Source organism: Chlorocebus sabaeus, chromosome 12 (assembly GCF_047675955.1).
Source record: "Chlorocebus sabaeus isolate Y175 chromosome 12, mChlSab1.0.hap1, whole genome shotgun sequence".
In the NCBI taxonomy this organism is placed as follows: Eukaryota; Metazoa; Chordata; class Mammalia; order Primates; family Cercopithecidae; genus Chlorocebus; species Chlorocebus sabaeus.
The window spans coordinates 2086874-2101369 of NC_132915.1; the positions used below are offsets into that span (position 1 = coordinate 2086874).

Genomic DNA, 14496 nt, shown 5'->3' on the forward strand with positions numbered 1-14496 from the left:
CCTGACCCAGTCTGCGTGCTAGTGTCAATTCCCAAACGTCAGTGGTCCAGTCTGAAATCTCTACCACATCTTTTTCAGCAGCTGTTGCAAGGATGAGACTATCAAACGCACTCAAACATATCTGGATTGAATCAGTGCTGTACGCCCTTTCAGTTACAGTAGTTTAAAATTAGAATATATTAATAGTGGAGTTAAAATCCCAGCCTCAGTTGTGTTAGCTAAACTCAAAGCTTTTTTGACAGTTCATTGTCAGAAAAGAGATACATGTTAAGATGCTTCACTTTCACATATTAGCTGCTTCCAACAAGCTACCTAATGACAGTATTACAACAATAAATTCCAAGAGCAAACTGAGAACAACTCCCCAAAATTTAAGACTGACGTTCGAATTCTATTATACATTCATGTCAAAGCAGTTCTTCCCCAGCACCCATAAATGAATGGAAAATTAGAATGCTTTTCAGTTCAAGTCACACAATTAAATCTAGTTCCCGAAATATTTAGCAATCTTTATCTTTAGTGCCTTCAATTTAAAAAGCAATACTCATCTTAAAGGTGCTCTGTAATTACTTCTTACCAAGAATAAACAAGAAATCTTATTTTAAATTATATCCTCTGGGATAGCTAGAGATCCAAATTAGAGATGTAGAATTAATTGAAATGTAGACCTTTTCCTTTAGATATATTTTAGTAGAGATAGGGTTTTCAGTGAATTATTAACATATACTTATATATGATCAGTTACATACCAAAATGACACTTTTCCCTGTTGTTTCTTTTAAAGGTTAAAACACACACACACATACGAAAAGACACACCATAAGACAGATTATTTTCACCAGATATTGGAAAACTTATTCGTTCATATATATATTTTTGAGATGGAGTCTCACTCTTTCACCCAGGCTGGAGTGCAGGGTACAATCTCTGCTCAGTGCAACCTCTGGTTCAAGCGATTCTCCTGCCTCAGCCTCCTGAGTAGCTGAGATTACAGGTGCATGCCAACACACCTGGCTAATTTTGTACTTTTAGTAGAGACGGGGTATCACCATGTTTGCAAGGCTGGCCTTGAACTCCTGACCTACAGTAATCCGCCCGCCATGGCCTCCCCAAAGTGCTGGGATTACAGACGTGAGCCACTGCGCCCAGTCCAAATTATTCATTTTGTATAGGAATAACGAGTGACATTTCCAAACACAATTCTTTCAAACTGATGCTATTTAAATGAAAAAAAGAGCAAAACTACATAATGACTAATTCTTTCATTACCTGTCTTCATTGAGATGATGATTTAAGAGTGTATTCTTTCTCAGTCTTCAGGGAAAAGGGGCATGTATAAATCTTCACATCCCTTCCCCTCCATTTTTTAATAACACTTGGCCCAATTCAAGTAGTTGCTCAATAAATACTTGCTGAATGGATACATTAATTAATTCCATAGCACCATTCATATAAATACAAATAATAAATGAGCAAAACCCAAAGAATGATTCAGCTGAGATGGTCCTAAAATTGAGAGAAGGCTTTGCAGAATTCAGAATCTGTAATGATAGTATTGCATTATGGATTGGATATAAAAAGATCAATGTCATAAACCACAAAGCAGTGCCAAGAAAGTAATTTTACTTTCAAATGAGAACTTGAAAGAACAATAAATATCACAGACATCAGGAACAAGATGTTTTTATTTTGTAAAAAGTACACTGCCAACCAAATTTTAATGGTATAAAACTGAACTACCTGAGAAATGAAGTTGATATGTGATCTTATGCAACTAGAATTAATTTATCCAGCCTAGCTTCTTCAGCTTTTTCAGACTCAAAGACAATGAATAGGACCAAATTTGTGAACCAACTGGTGAATGAACCATTCTCTAAGAGAACTGCTCCTCTAGAATATAAACAATGCTGAGATTAAAGAAACTGTATAAAAGACCAAGAGATTAAAGTTAGAATTGTTTTAAATCGGAAAGATATATAGATATACACACACACACACACACACGCCCACGCCCATTCAGATTTGTTTTTTGCTTACTGCCCACATCTGAGGCATTTGAAAGTCAAAGTGAATAAGAATACTTTTTTATGTTTTTTTTTTTTTTTTGAGATGGAGTCTCGCTCTCTTGCCCAGGCTGGAGTGCAGTGGCGCAATCTCGGCTCACTGCAAGCTCTGCCTCCTAGGTTCACACCATTCTCCAGCCTCAGCCTCCCAACTAGCTGGGGCTACAGGCGCTTGCCACCACAGCCAGCTACTTTTTTGTATTTTTAGTAGAGATGGGGTTTCACCATGTTAGCCAGGATAGTCTCGATCTCCTGACTTTTGTGATCCACCCGCCTCAGCCTCCCAAAGTGCTGGGATTACAGGCATGAGCCACCACGCCCAGCAAGAATACTTCGTAAATTAAAAAAAGAATATAGAAGCACTACTCTGTTCTCGTAGTTAGCATTTCATGACATTTCCCTCTTGCCAAACTCAGTAAATAGGATATAAATCTATTAGTCAAATAAATGTCTAGAAAGAACTAAATGACCGCCAAAAAAAAAAAAAAAAAAAAAAACAGGAGTAGCTGTTGCAGTTATAACAACTCATTGTGAGTACCCTTTCCACAAGAGCCTACGAAAGTGAGAGTCAATTTTAAAAGAAAAATTGAATATTACCAAAAAATATCTGCCACCCAAAACTTGGTATTCATATTAATCCAATAAAATATCGCAGAAACTACTTTCAGTATTAACCATCACAGCAACCAACAAAACCTTTCATATAAAGACAGATTTCCACTTAAGTCATAAACATGCCAACGCTGCTCTACAGTTCCAGAAAACTGAATCTGCTGCCTAAGATTAAGACAAGCAAACAGGAAAGGACGGAACCAAGAATGACAACTAACAGATGAAATTCTACAGTTTAAAGTAATATAAAAGAACTGCAAAGTAGTCAATGATCTGAATACCTTTGTTGGAGCAGTATCCATGAAAAGCTACAGAAAAAAAAAAAAGAGAGAAAAGGGCGTAAAACTTTCATATAAACTAGAGTCCAGACGAGATGTACACATTCCAGTTCAATATCCTTGAGTTTAGGAAGGTTACCATCAATTTTGGAAAATGTTTTCAAAAGTAATCCCTGCCTAATATGGAAGTCAATTCTTCTTATAACACTAGAAATCAAATGACTCACTTTGGAAGCTAAAAATGAAACAGTGGAAAGAAACAATATTTGAAGATTGGTTAGTTCCTGCGAACCAGTCTGTTTGTCTCTAATACAATCTCTTCCACATTTGTCCTCAACAACCCCGCACCTACTTACCTCATTCATAAAGGCACCTGATCTAGAGGAGGCGTGACTTTGACATGTTCAAATGGTCTATGTTTTCATGTCAACTTACAAATCCTTGTAACAATTTTAATGTGAAGGATTTACTTAGGTAATAAAAATATTCAGAAGCTAAGATGGGAAGGAAAACAAAAAATACTGGCTACTAAAATTCACTTTTCCCAGGGTAATAAAAAATAGATTTAAAGATCTAATTTCTTCTTTATATCCTACTCCCAACCTTTCCAAATAAGTTGTGTCTCTGCGACACATTAAGCATGGAAATGTCCTTTGAAAGGCAATTTGTTTTACAAACAAACAAACAAAAAAAGGCCCTGTCTGCCAATAATATGCACCATCGGTTTCAAATCTTTTGGATAATTGTCTGTGAAACACTATTTTAAAACATATACAAGAACAGCATTTTTTAAATTAACCACTCTGAAAATTTATATTCTATCAGTAAATAATTTCATATATTGTTTTATTTTCTATCTCAGGCTTTCCCATGGTAGAGGGGACTCCCGTCTTTAAGAAGACCTCCCCAACAATAAACTTAGCTGCAATTTAATCTTAGGCAATATAAGTCTTCAGGAGAAGAAAAATACATAACAATAGCCTCAAGAATGAAGTAACAGCTTTGGTTTATTCCTCCTCTTATAGGGCATCTTTCTAAAGAGAAACTGTAACATTTCTCCCAAGGCAGAAAAGATGATCACCACGGCGCCAAACCTCCTCCGCTGCCCTGACAAGTATGGAGCCAGCCTCATCTGGAGCATTTCTGCCCTGAGCTTGCTCTCAGAAGCAGAGACAGGAACACACTGCATTTCCACCGTGCTGATTCACTGAACCTTTTGTGAAGTACACAGGAATGTTTGCTTCTTAGTTTGAAACCCTTCCAGGCGTGATGACTGTGCCTCAGCCTGCCCTTTGTCCTCGCGGCTGCTGTCACGCGTGTGACACGAGAGAACACGGATGCAGCCCTGGCCATCAGTGGGCATCGAGCCAGGCACTTCACAGGCATCCCCTTCACTTCATTCTCACAACAAATCTGTGGCACATGAGAGCATCAAGCCTCCTCCACAAGGCTCCTGATAACCCGCCTGTGCTCAACCACGGGATGGGGCAGAGACCAGGTTTCCACGGTGTCCTCGTGTCTAGCAGCTAGCATAGTTGGCCTCGTAGAATTGGCTCTTCAAAAACTCTTTGAGTAAAGTTTTTCTTCCCTAAAGATTTCAATCACAATATGCGATATGGTTACTCTATACGCTAGTTCTCCCTCAGACCCTCCCAGTGTTGTTTTCTCAATTAACACAGGAAACATAAACTGCATGAGAGCAGGGACTACCTCTAGCAGTGCTCTATTTTTAGCACTTGAAGGGGGAAGAAAGCTTGGCAGAGTAGGTATTCATTTGCACAAATTCATTATGCATTTGTTGAATGAATAAAATATCTGGAAAACGGGCTGTTAATGACAGTCAATTTGGAAAACAGCATGACCTGCAGAAGACCTGAATGATGTACTTGTTTTGCTCCTTTTCCTAAAATTCAGCAGGTAATTATTCATCTCCCTAGCCTAAGTAGCACAGGACTAACTAGGGGATGTCCAATAAATCATTTATGCACAACTCTGTGAAGCAGCTTTATCTGCTGGCAACAGTAAAAGTCAGGTAGTCATGGCTTTGCCAGAAAGAAACTACATCAATGTGGCCCAATTTTATCTCTGGCCCTTTGGCTTCTTCACAGGGGAGTGTGGAGGGTTTTGATCTCTTGAAATTCTTTCCTCTATAAAGCAAAACATCTGTCCTATCAATTCAGTGATTCCCACAGACTATCTCAGAAACTTCCAAGAAATGTCACATGTGTGCACCAATGCCCTTCTTCCATCCTAAATATCCACAGTGTGGTGTCAGTCCAGCTCTTCCTAACCCTAACAGAAACCGGGAACATTCCTTCCCATTCAAAAGCACAGAGCAATTACAATTTGCACTGACTGGCAACTCCCTGGCATCAGTATCATTTCTGCAACACAATTATCCCACCTTCCCTTCATGTCTGCGCCCAGCTACTCTGTGTGTCCACTTAAGTACGGAGTGACATTTGAAACTGTCGAATCGTTGCCTGCATGTGGTGTTGGAGTGCCTTAGGAATTAGAGTTAAAGCAGATGATAACTAACATGAATATCAGAAGTGAAGATGTTGAAGAATTAAGCAAGCACAGAAATCAAGAAAACAAATTCACATTACAGACAAATTTAAGTGTAAGTAGAGAACCAAGACACAGGCAAGAAGAAAAACGCACACTACACACTACGATGGGCTTCGATTCCTGAAACCGAATAATCTACTATAACACAAAACTCTTGAAGAAAAAGCAATTTTTCTCCTTGACTCAGTGTTCTACATAACAGCATTCCTTTTCTATCAAGAAAAATATACTTCCATCACTGCAATGAATATGCATGACTATTTTACATAGTAAGCATGCAATAAATACTTCTTGAATTAATGAATAAATTTTCCCTGTCTAATGTCTGCTGTGAATTTTAAAGATCCTAAAAAGGAGGGAGGGAGGAGACAACGCCGTATTTATGTGATGAGTATCCAATATATCACCATTAATCAGTGCTTTAAAATGACAATCTTGACCTCAATTAGTGTTTCTCCAATAAAATTATTTACTGTGATAATACAGACAGTCTTTAAAAGGTAGATCATGGCAGACTCAGTAGCTATTACCAATATTCTTTTTTTCTTTTTGAGACACAGTTTTGCTCTTGTCGCCCAGGAGGGAGTACAGTGGCACGATCTCGGCTCACTGCAACCTCCGCCTCCTGGGTTCAAGCAATTATCCTGCCTCAGCCTCCCAAGTAGTTGGGATTACAGGCATCCGCCACCAGCCCCAGCTGATTTTTGTATTTTTAGTAGAGACAGGGTTTCACCATCTTGGCCAGGCCGGTTTCAAACTCCTGACCTCAGGTGATCCACCCACCTTGGTCTCCCAAAGTGCTGGGATTACAGGCGTGAGTCACCGCGCCGGCACCAATATTCTTTACTAATCAGAATTTTTCTTTTCTTTCTTTCCTTTTTTTTTTTTTGTTGAGACAGGGTTTCACTATGTCTCTTTTGCCCAGGGTAGAGTGCTGTGGAACGAACACAGCTCATTGCAGCCTTGACCTCCCAGGCTCAAGTGATTCTCCCACCTCAGCCTCCGGAGTAGGGGTTTTGCCATGTCGGCCAGGCTGGTCTTGAACTCCTGGACTCAAGCGATCTGCCCACCTGGGCTTCCCAAAGTGCTGGGATTACAGGCGTGAGCTACTGCTCCCAGTCTAATCAGAAATTTTAAAAATAAAAATAGTAAAATAAATTGAAGTGCTGCACCAACTATTACATCTTATAAATTATCAAACATAGATATATGCAGTACTGTTAGAGTCTTTCAATTTTTTTTTCCTGTGGAAAGGAAAAAGTACACTGCCATGAATGGAGGTCCCTATTTAAGGGATGGGAAAATAGAGATAAAGATTCAGACCTCTGGGCCGGGAGCAGTGGCTCACGCCTGTAATCCCAGCACTTTGGGAGGCCAAGGCAGGCAGATCTCAAGGTCAGGAGATTGAGACCACAGTGAAACCCCTCTCTACTAAAAATACAAAAAATTAGCTGGGCGTGGTGGCGGGCACCTATAGTCTACTTGGGAGGCTGAGGCAGGAGAATGGCGTGAACCCGGGAGGCAGAGCTTGTAGTGAGCCAAGATCACACCACTGCACTCCAGCCTGGGCAACAGAGCCAGACTCCGTCTCAAAAAAAAAAAAGATTCAGACCTCTGACATTAAGGAGGTTCATAGAAAAATCTAGTATTTTTTCCTTGAAAACCCTCCTCAACCTCCCCACTTCCTCCAGTTTCCTAGACTGGTAACAGCTCATTCTGAACTGTACTCAGCATCTTTTTAGCATTAATGCTTACAGTTTACACTGCCTGTTTTGTTTTGTTTTGCTTTGTTTTTGAGGTATAGTTTCACTCTGTCACCCAGGCTGGAGTGCAGTGGCGCAATCTCAGCTCACTGCAACCTCCACCTCCCTGGTTCAAGAGATTCTCCTGACTCAGCCTCCCAAGTAGCTGGGACTACAGACGCATGCCACCATGCCCAGCTAATTTTTGTATTTTTAGTAGAGAAGGGGTTTCACCATGTTGGCCAGGCTGGTCTCGAACTCCTGACCTCAGGTGATCCACCTGCCTCAGCCTCCCCAAGTGCTGGGATTACAGACATGAGCCACTGTGCCCGGCCTACATTGTCTTTATGACCTTTTGTTTTCATGGTAGACTGAAACTGAACTAGCAGTACAGCTCAAGTAAAAAAATTCATGTCATTGCACATGGCAAGAGGTGAATGAATGGCTCAGTGAGAGGTGGATGGGATTGGAACGAGAATTAAACCCCTTAGTCTGCTCCTAGTAAGAGTAAATGCCCAGTATAGGGGTGTGGGTGACTAGATACTAAACAATAGTGATATATAACAAATGACAACAGGAAAAAAAATAGGCATTAAGCATCCTATATTAAATACACACACATGAAGTATCCTGGGATCTATGGGAATTCAATTTACAGATTAAATAGGCTGCAATAAAAATGTCAAGGGAGTAAGTTAAAAAATGATGTATTGAAGGGCAGGGTGGACAGAAGTGACAACATGCATTAATTTTTACAAACCTACTCCACTGTGAAAGAATCTTGTCAATCCAATAATAAGTGTTGGCAAGGATGTGGAATAATTGGTACACTGCTTGCAGGAACACTGGTGGTGTAGCCACTCTGCAAAAAGAGTCTGACGGTTCCTTAAAACATTAAACATGGAGATAGCATGTGATCCTGCCATTCTGCTCCTGGGTGTTATACTGAAAACATGTCCATGCAACAACGTGTATATGAATGTTCACAGCAGCATTATTCCTAATAGTCAAAAAGTCCACTGAGGAATGGATAAAGTCCATATATACTCTGGCCTGACATTTTCACTTCTAGAAATACATTCTATAGATATAGTCACACATATAGACAGATACATACATTGATGCTACTGCAGCCATTTGCAATAGGGACTGGAAAACTCCCAAATAACCATCTATTTATTACTACTAAATAAATCATGATTTGGCCATACATTGCAGCCATCAAAAGATAATCAACCGGGCACAGTGGTTCACGCCTATAACCTCAGCACTTTGGGAGGTCTAGGCTGGAGAGGATCACAAAGTCAGGAGTTCAAGACCAGTCTGGCCAACATAGTGAAACCCCATCTCTACTAAAAATACAAAAATTAGCTGGACATGGGCGTGCACCTGTAGTTCCAACTACTCAGCAGGCTGAGGCAGGAGAACTGCTTGAACCTGGGAGGCAGAGGTTGTGGTGAGCCGAGATAGCGCCACTGCACTCCAACCTGGGCAACGGAGCGAGACTCCGTCTCAAAAAAAAGAGAACTAATCTTGCTGATAAGGCACAATTTCCGGAAACTTGAATGTGCACAGAAAATTGAAGGAGGAAAAACATTACCAAGGGAGGGAGACTCCATAAAACTCATTTGATAGGCCAGGTGAAAGTTCACACCTGTAATCCCAGCACCTTGGGAGGCCGAGGCGGGTGGATCACAAGGTCAGGAGTTCGAGACTAGGCTGGCCAATATGGTGAAACCCCGTCTCTACTAAAAATACAAAAATTAGCCAGGCGTGGTGGCAGGCACCTGTATTCCCAGCTACTTGAGAGACTGAGGCAGGAGAATTCCTTGAACCCAGAAGGCAGAGCCGAGACTGAGGCACTGCACACCAGCCTGGGAAACAGAGCAAGACTCTGTCTAAAAAAAAAAAAGAAAAATCTCATTTGACAATGTTTGACTTTTTAGAAGTGTGCATGCACTGCTTTTTAAATTAAGAAAACAATAATAGAGGGAAAAACACATTGGGAAGGAAAGGACCAGTTGCCATTTGCTGAGGACAGGCCTCAAGCCTTCCCCCAAAAGCCCAATAAAAAGTAATCTAAACTCTGTATCTGAAGATACTTTAATTGGCCTTGTATATCACACTGCAGACTATCACTGAGGACTATCACTGTGACCTAGAGAAGTCACTGGGAAAGGTGACTATAACCTTTACTCCCCTGGAGCTCCCTTACATTAAAGCTGGACCCTTCCATTATTAGGGCTTGCAATCTGATAGGATTTTTTTTTTTTTTTTTTTTTTAGCAGCAGTAAGATTTATTGTGAAGAGTGAAAGAATAAAGCTTCCACAGCGTGGAAGGGGACCCAAGAGGGTTGCCCGCCCTCTGATAACATTTTTATTTCATATAATGCACCTCTCCTCAGTATTCTGCTTGGTTATATTTTTCTTTTTTTTTTTTTTTTTTTTTTTTTGAGACGGAGTCTCGCTCTGTGGCCCAGGCTGGAGTGCAGTGGCCGGATCTCAGCTCACTGCAAGCTCCACCTCCCGGGTTCACGCCATTCTCCTGCCTCAGCCTCCCAGTAGCTAGGACTACAGGCGCCCGCCACCTCGCCCGGCTAGTTTTTTGTATTTTTTTTTTAGTAGAGACGGGGTTTCACTGTGTTAGCCAGGATGGTCTCGATCTGCTGACCTCGTGATCCGCCCGTCTCGGCCTCCCAAAGTGCTGGGATTACAGGCTTGAGCCACCGCGCCCGGCCCTATATTTTTCTGAAGTTAATCAATTGGTGACTGCCTCACGAAGGCTAGCCACATCATATTTGATCTCCATCAAGGAGAAAGATTTACTCCAATGACTTTGCTGTCACAAACCTTCTGATTGAAAACCTAAATGTTCAACAGGGACTGTCTAAATAGGTTAAAAAAACATTTAAATCTACATATACATTTAAACTCCATACGTGCTTGTTAATGGTTTCATTCATAAAACCATATGTACCTTGGCCTAAGCGGTAATTAAAATCAAGCCAGTCTTGTATGCACCAACTCAGAACAATCATTCTAATAGGAAACACTACGAAAATGGAACAATGTGCAAAACAACATGTTGGGTGCTACTCGCACGTGTATGGTAAAGAATATATAGCATATATAGATGCATGCACAGTCTATTTCTGGAAGGCTTCACAAGAAACTGGGAAGAGTAGTTGCCTCTAGAGAAGGACACTTGGAGGCTGTGAGACCAACTTTTCTGTAAGTACTCCTGTGCACCTTTAGAATTGGAGTTCTGCACCATGCACATGCATTACTTGTCTTAAAATTAAATTCCATTCAACACAGATCCTTTGAAGAGGTATAAATAACGGGCAGAAACTACGTGTAGGCCCACCCGCTCCCAGCCCCACCCGTCCTCGGTGAGGCCCTCTTCTGGGAAGTGCACAACGTTGGAGGGACCTGGCTTCTCAGCCTCAGCAGGCTTCACCTCCCGCACACACCCCGCAGCTATCGGCGGGGGGACTGGGTACTCAGGGCAACCCCTTCCTCTGCCCGCTCTGGTTCCCAAGGGCCATCCACCAAAGCCGAGAAAACCTGCTCTGCTCTCAGCTTCATTTCAAAAGGACCTTAGTTTCCAGATTGTCCATGAACCTAGAATATTATTTCTCCTAAACGTCTGTTTGTCTCAACACTTCAACTTAAATGTTGTCGCCACTCCTGCTTACCTGGTTTATCAAAGGCTAGGGGCGGGAAACAGTTCTTATTAACGCCACGCACCGAGGTTGACACATTCCCCGCCACTGAAAACAGACTGCCAATTCCCTCAAAACCGTGGACAGCTCTGCTGTTTACACAGCATTGGCACACACATCATCACATTTAATGCCTTTACACGCGTCACTATCAATCCCAGCAAACCTAACAGCTGCCAAATTGGATTTATGAGTCCCCAAGAACGGTCGAATCAGCACTAACAGAACAGTTATCGAAGGGCTGCTTGGCTACCTGCTCTGACTGGCTGGGATTTCTCAAAAGTGACAACCCGGGCATTCATCTTGCCGGCTGGCTCGAATGCCATCAACGTGACACCTTCCTTCTCGAGGCCCCGGCGGGGAGCGGACCCCGGGAGGCGGAGGCGTGCGGGGGCGCGCTAGGGGGCGGGGCGCGGGAGGCCCGGGAGAGGGGCTCGGGCTTCCGCGCCGGACCGGCAAGGCGGCGCCCCCGAGGTCCCAAGGCTACGGAGCAGCGGGGGTTTGGCCAACGCCAAAAAGGGGCAGCTCCCGTGCCAGGCGCGGTCAGCGCGCTCGGGGAATCCTCTGGGGCTGACTGAGAGGTTGTGACTCGCGCGAGGGCCAACCGGACTCGCAACCCCTGGAGGCGGAATCCACAGGAACTCAGAAGCAGCCCGCGGGGAGGAGCTGCAGGTTCGAGACGCCAGGCTGACGCCCGCAACTTAGAAAGGTGACCCTCGGTCCATCTTGCCGGTGGAGGAGGGTGCACCGGCTAAAGTTATAGCTCGCAGCCCACGCAGCTAGAAACTCGGGGCGGGGGGCGCTCCCCAGGAGCCAGGCTCCCAAAGGGGGTGTGGCGGCCGGGGCGTTTAAGGGGGTGGGGGCGAAAGTGTTTCGGCCCGGCCTCGGAGGCCCCGGGCAGCCCGGAGAGGTGGGCCAGGGCCCCGCGCCGGGTGCGGCCGTCCGGGGCCCTCCGCGCGCCCGCCGGCCGGCTCACCGGTGATGTCCAGGTACACGTCGTCCTGGGAGTCCCGGCGGCGCAGGTCCTGCTGCGTGGAGCTGCGGATCTTCTTCACTCCCGGCGAGGTCGACGAGCAGCGCCGCGAGCAGGGGGGCGCGGCGGCCCAGCTCGACCGCCGCTCGCTTTTCCGCTTCATGGAGGCGGCCGCGGCCCGTCAGGGGGCCACGACCATGGCCCCGCGCGCCCGCGCGCCCGCCGAGGCTCCCGCCAGCCCCGCGCGGGCGCTCGGGGCGGCGGGCGCAGAGCGGCGCTGCGGGGACGGCGGGCGCCGGCGGAGCCCGGCGGGAGGCGGTCGCGCAGGAGCCGGAGGAGGAGCCCGGCCCACAGCGCCTGCCCCGCTCCCTCCCGCGGCCGCCGCGGGACCCGCGCCGCAGCCCTCTCTACAGCGCCTCCTGCCGCGGCCGGCGCCCCCAGCCCGCCCCCAGGTGCCCGCAGCCTGCTGGCGCGGCCGAGGCGACTGGGCTGCCGCTGGCGGCTGGGGCTGCCCGGGGTAACCGTGCGTGCCCACCGCGGCCGCGAGCGCTGCTGCGTAGGCGCCCGGGCACAGCCGGACGCGGCTCGTGGGGACCCCAGGAGGGCTGTTCCGTGGCGCTTCATTCACAAAAAAGGGCCCACAACCCTCCTCGGGGCCCGCAGACTGAGGCCTTTCATTGGCCAGCGCGGCGTGACGTCACGGAGACGGGGCCTTTCTACAGGCAGGTACTCGGTGACGCCATAAAGAAAACTCTGAGGGCTTCCGCCAATCAGAGATAAAAGTGTGCTAGCGACCTTCGCCAGCCCCCCAACTTCTGTTTCTTCTGTGTGCTCCGGGTACCAGCACCCCACATCCCAACTTCCTTTAGTGAGTCACCAAACATTTACACAGCCCCACCCTAGTAACTTAACTCCAGGTCTTTGGCATGTATATATCTTAAAGTATTTCTTGAATTTCCTTGTAATTCGCGCCAAGAGAAAGGGACTTTTGCCATGGCTGCCTGCTTGGAAGAGTATGGCCTGAGTACATTACCTGCAGCTGTATACATTTAAAGTAGAGTTAATTTCAGAACTTTAGTAGAACTATTTAAACAATTACGCTCTATTTATCGACCTATGTTCAAAGAGGCCAAGCAAGGGCTTCTTAAGGACCCGATAAAACTTCCGTGGAACCACAATATACCGTGGTGGTTTACACCTCAGAGTTTCTCGTCTCGGAATCCAGCACCCACATTAATTCAGTAATTTTATACACTCAATGCTGTGTATACCGAGGTGTCGACAGGTCCGATTATATCGTGAAGTATTGACGCAAGGGGCAAATGTAGTCCTTGAATTTTTTATCTGGCACACTGTAGGGTCATATCCTCTTCTTTTTCTACTGGATTAAAATAATGCCCTATCTTCCTGGAACTTAACCAAAAACTGACATTTTGGAGGGCCTTTAAACAAACGTCCGTGGTAGCATCTAAAAGGGTGAGAAGATTGGAAAGCAGTGTTAAGATTTCATGGCCCCCAATTTTACATCTGCAAGCTGTCCCTATTTTTCACCAGCACTTGAACGTTTTATCCTGCAGTTCCGCAGTTAACTGCCAGCCTGGGGAAAAGAAAGATGAATTTGAGTCGGTCCCCTTGGAAGCCTCTCAGAAATGCAAATTTTCATAGAGCACCTCAGGAAGGGGCTCTTTGACTTCAATTGTTGTGGGCTTTTGCCTTAAGCACTGCTAAATAAGGAAGTAGGGGGTTGTGTCTGAAGCTAGAGATGAGCAACTCCGTAAGCACTTTTTCTTAAGGTTGGTTCTCCTATTCATTCCTCCTCTGTTTCCCCTAAGGACATCAGTGAAGGCCTTAAATTTAAAAAGGTCTACATGGTTGTCTGTAGGGGCAGCGAAGAAAGCTAGAGAGTGGGAGCCTGTCTTAGAGAGCAGAAACGGTAGGTCACAGCCCTTTGTTTTGACCTGGAGGAAGAGGAGGAGACCTTTCAGACTGGCCTAGGGGCTCAGCCTTGGAAAGCCACCCAGTTTCCCAGACTACCAGGGATTTTAAAGGAGTGGGTCTTGTTTTGAATAGATATTACAAGGGAGTGGTCCGTGTGGCTCCCTAGAAGTACAGAAAAACAAATATCTCCATGACATTCTGGTCTTTTGAGAGTAACTTGTTTAAAGGTCGGGAATTCGGGAGGCAGAGGTTGCAGTGAGCCAAGATTGTTCCACTGCACTCCAGCTTGGGTGACAGAGCTAAACTCCATCTCAAAAAAAAAAAAAAAGTGTCATAAATACAGATAATTACACCATTTAAATATTTTCATACTTTGCAAGTATATAATTTTATGCTTTGTATAGTATGAACAGACAAGGTATAGGCCTACACTTTGTAATTATGCGGAAGTATCTTTCCTTCTTGTGAATAGGAAGTCTGTGTGCTGAGTATACACATTAAAGTTTTAAATTTATCTTTTGTGTTTACGTCATGTTTAGATAGAGGCAGAAAAGTGCTGTTTCCTAGCTGATACTTGTTTTGTGTGTGTGGCTC

The 14496-nt window shown here is 44.9% G+C and overlaps 1 protein-coding gene across 11 annotated transcripts in view; it reads right to left on the bottom strand.

The window, feature by feature from the left end:
* CDC14B (cell division cycle 14B) overlaps window positions 1–12607 on the bottom strand; it is a 123767-nt gene extending 111160 nt beyond the window's left edge. For 5 of the 11 annotated variants that reach the window (XR_005240503.2, XR_005240502.2, XR_005240501.2 and 2 more), the window contains exon 1: window positions 11968–12208. Coding sequence is in view for 7 of the 11 variants with exons in the window: in XM_007969887.3 (XP_007968078.1) it covers window positions 11968–12127 (160 nt within the window). In the remaining 4 variants the exon portion in view is untranslated. Of the gene's footprint in view, window positions 1–11967 lie in introns of all 11 variants that reach the window. The other 6 variants (XR_005240500.2, XM_007969880.3, XM_073021400.1 and 3 more) reach the window with 4 other exon arrangements.
* Between the last annotated feature and the right edge of the window lie 1889 nt (window positions 12608–14496).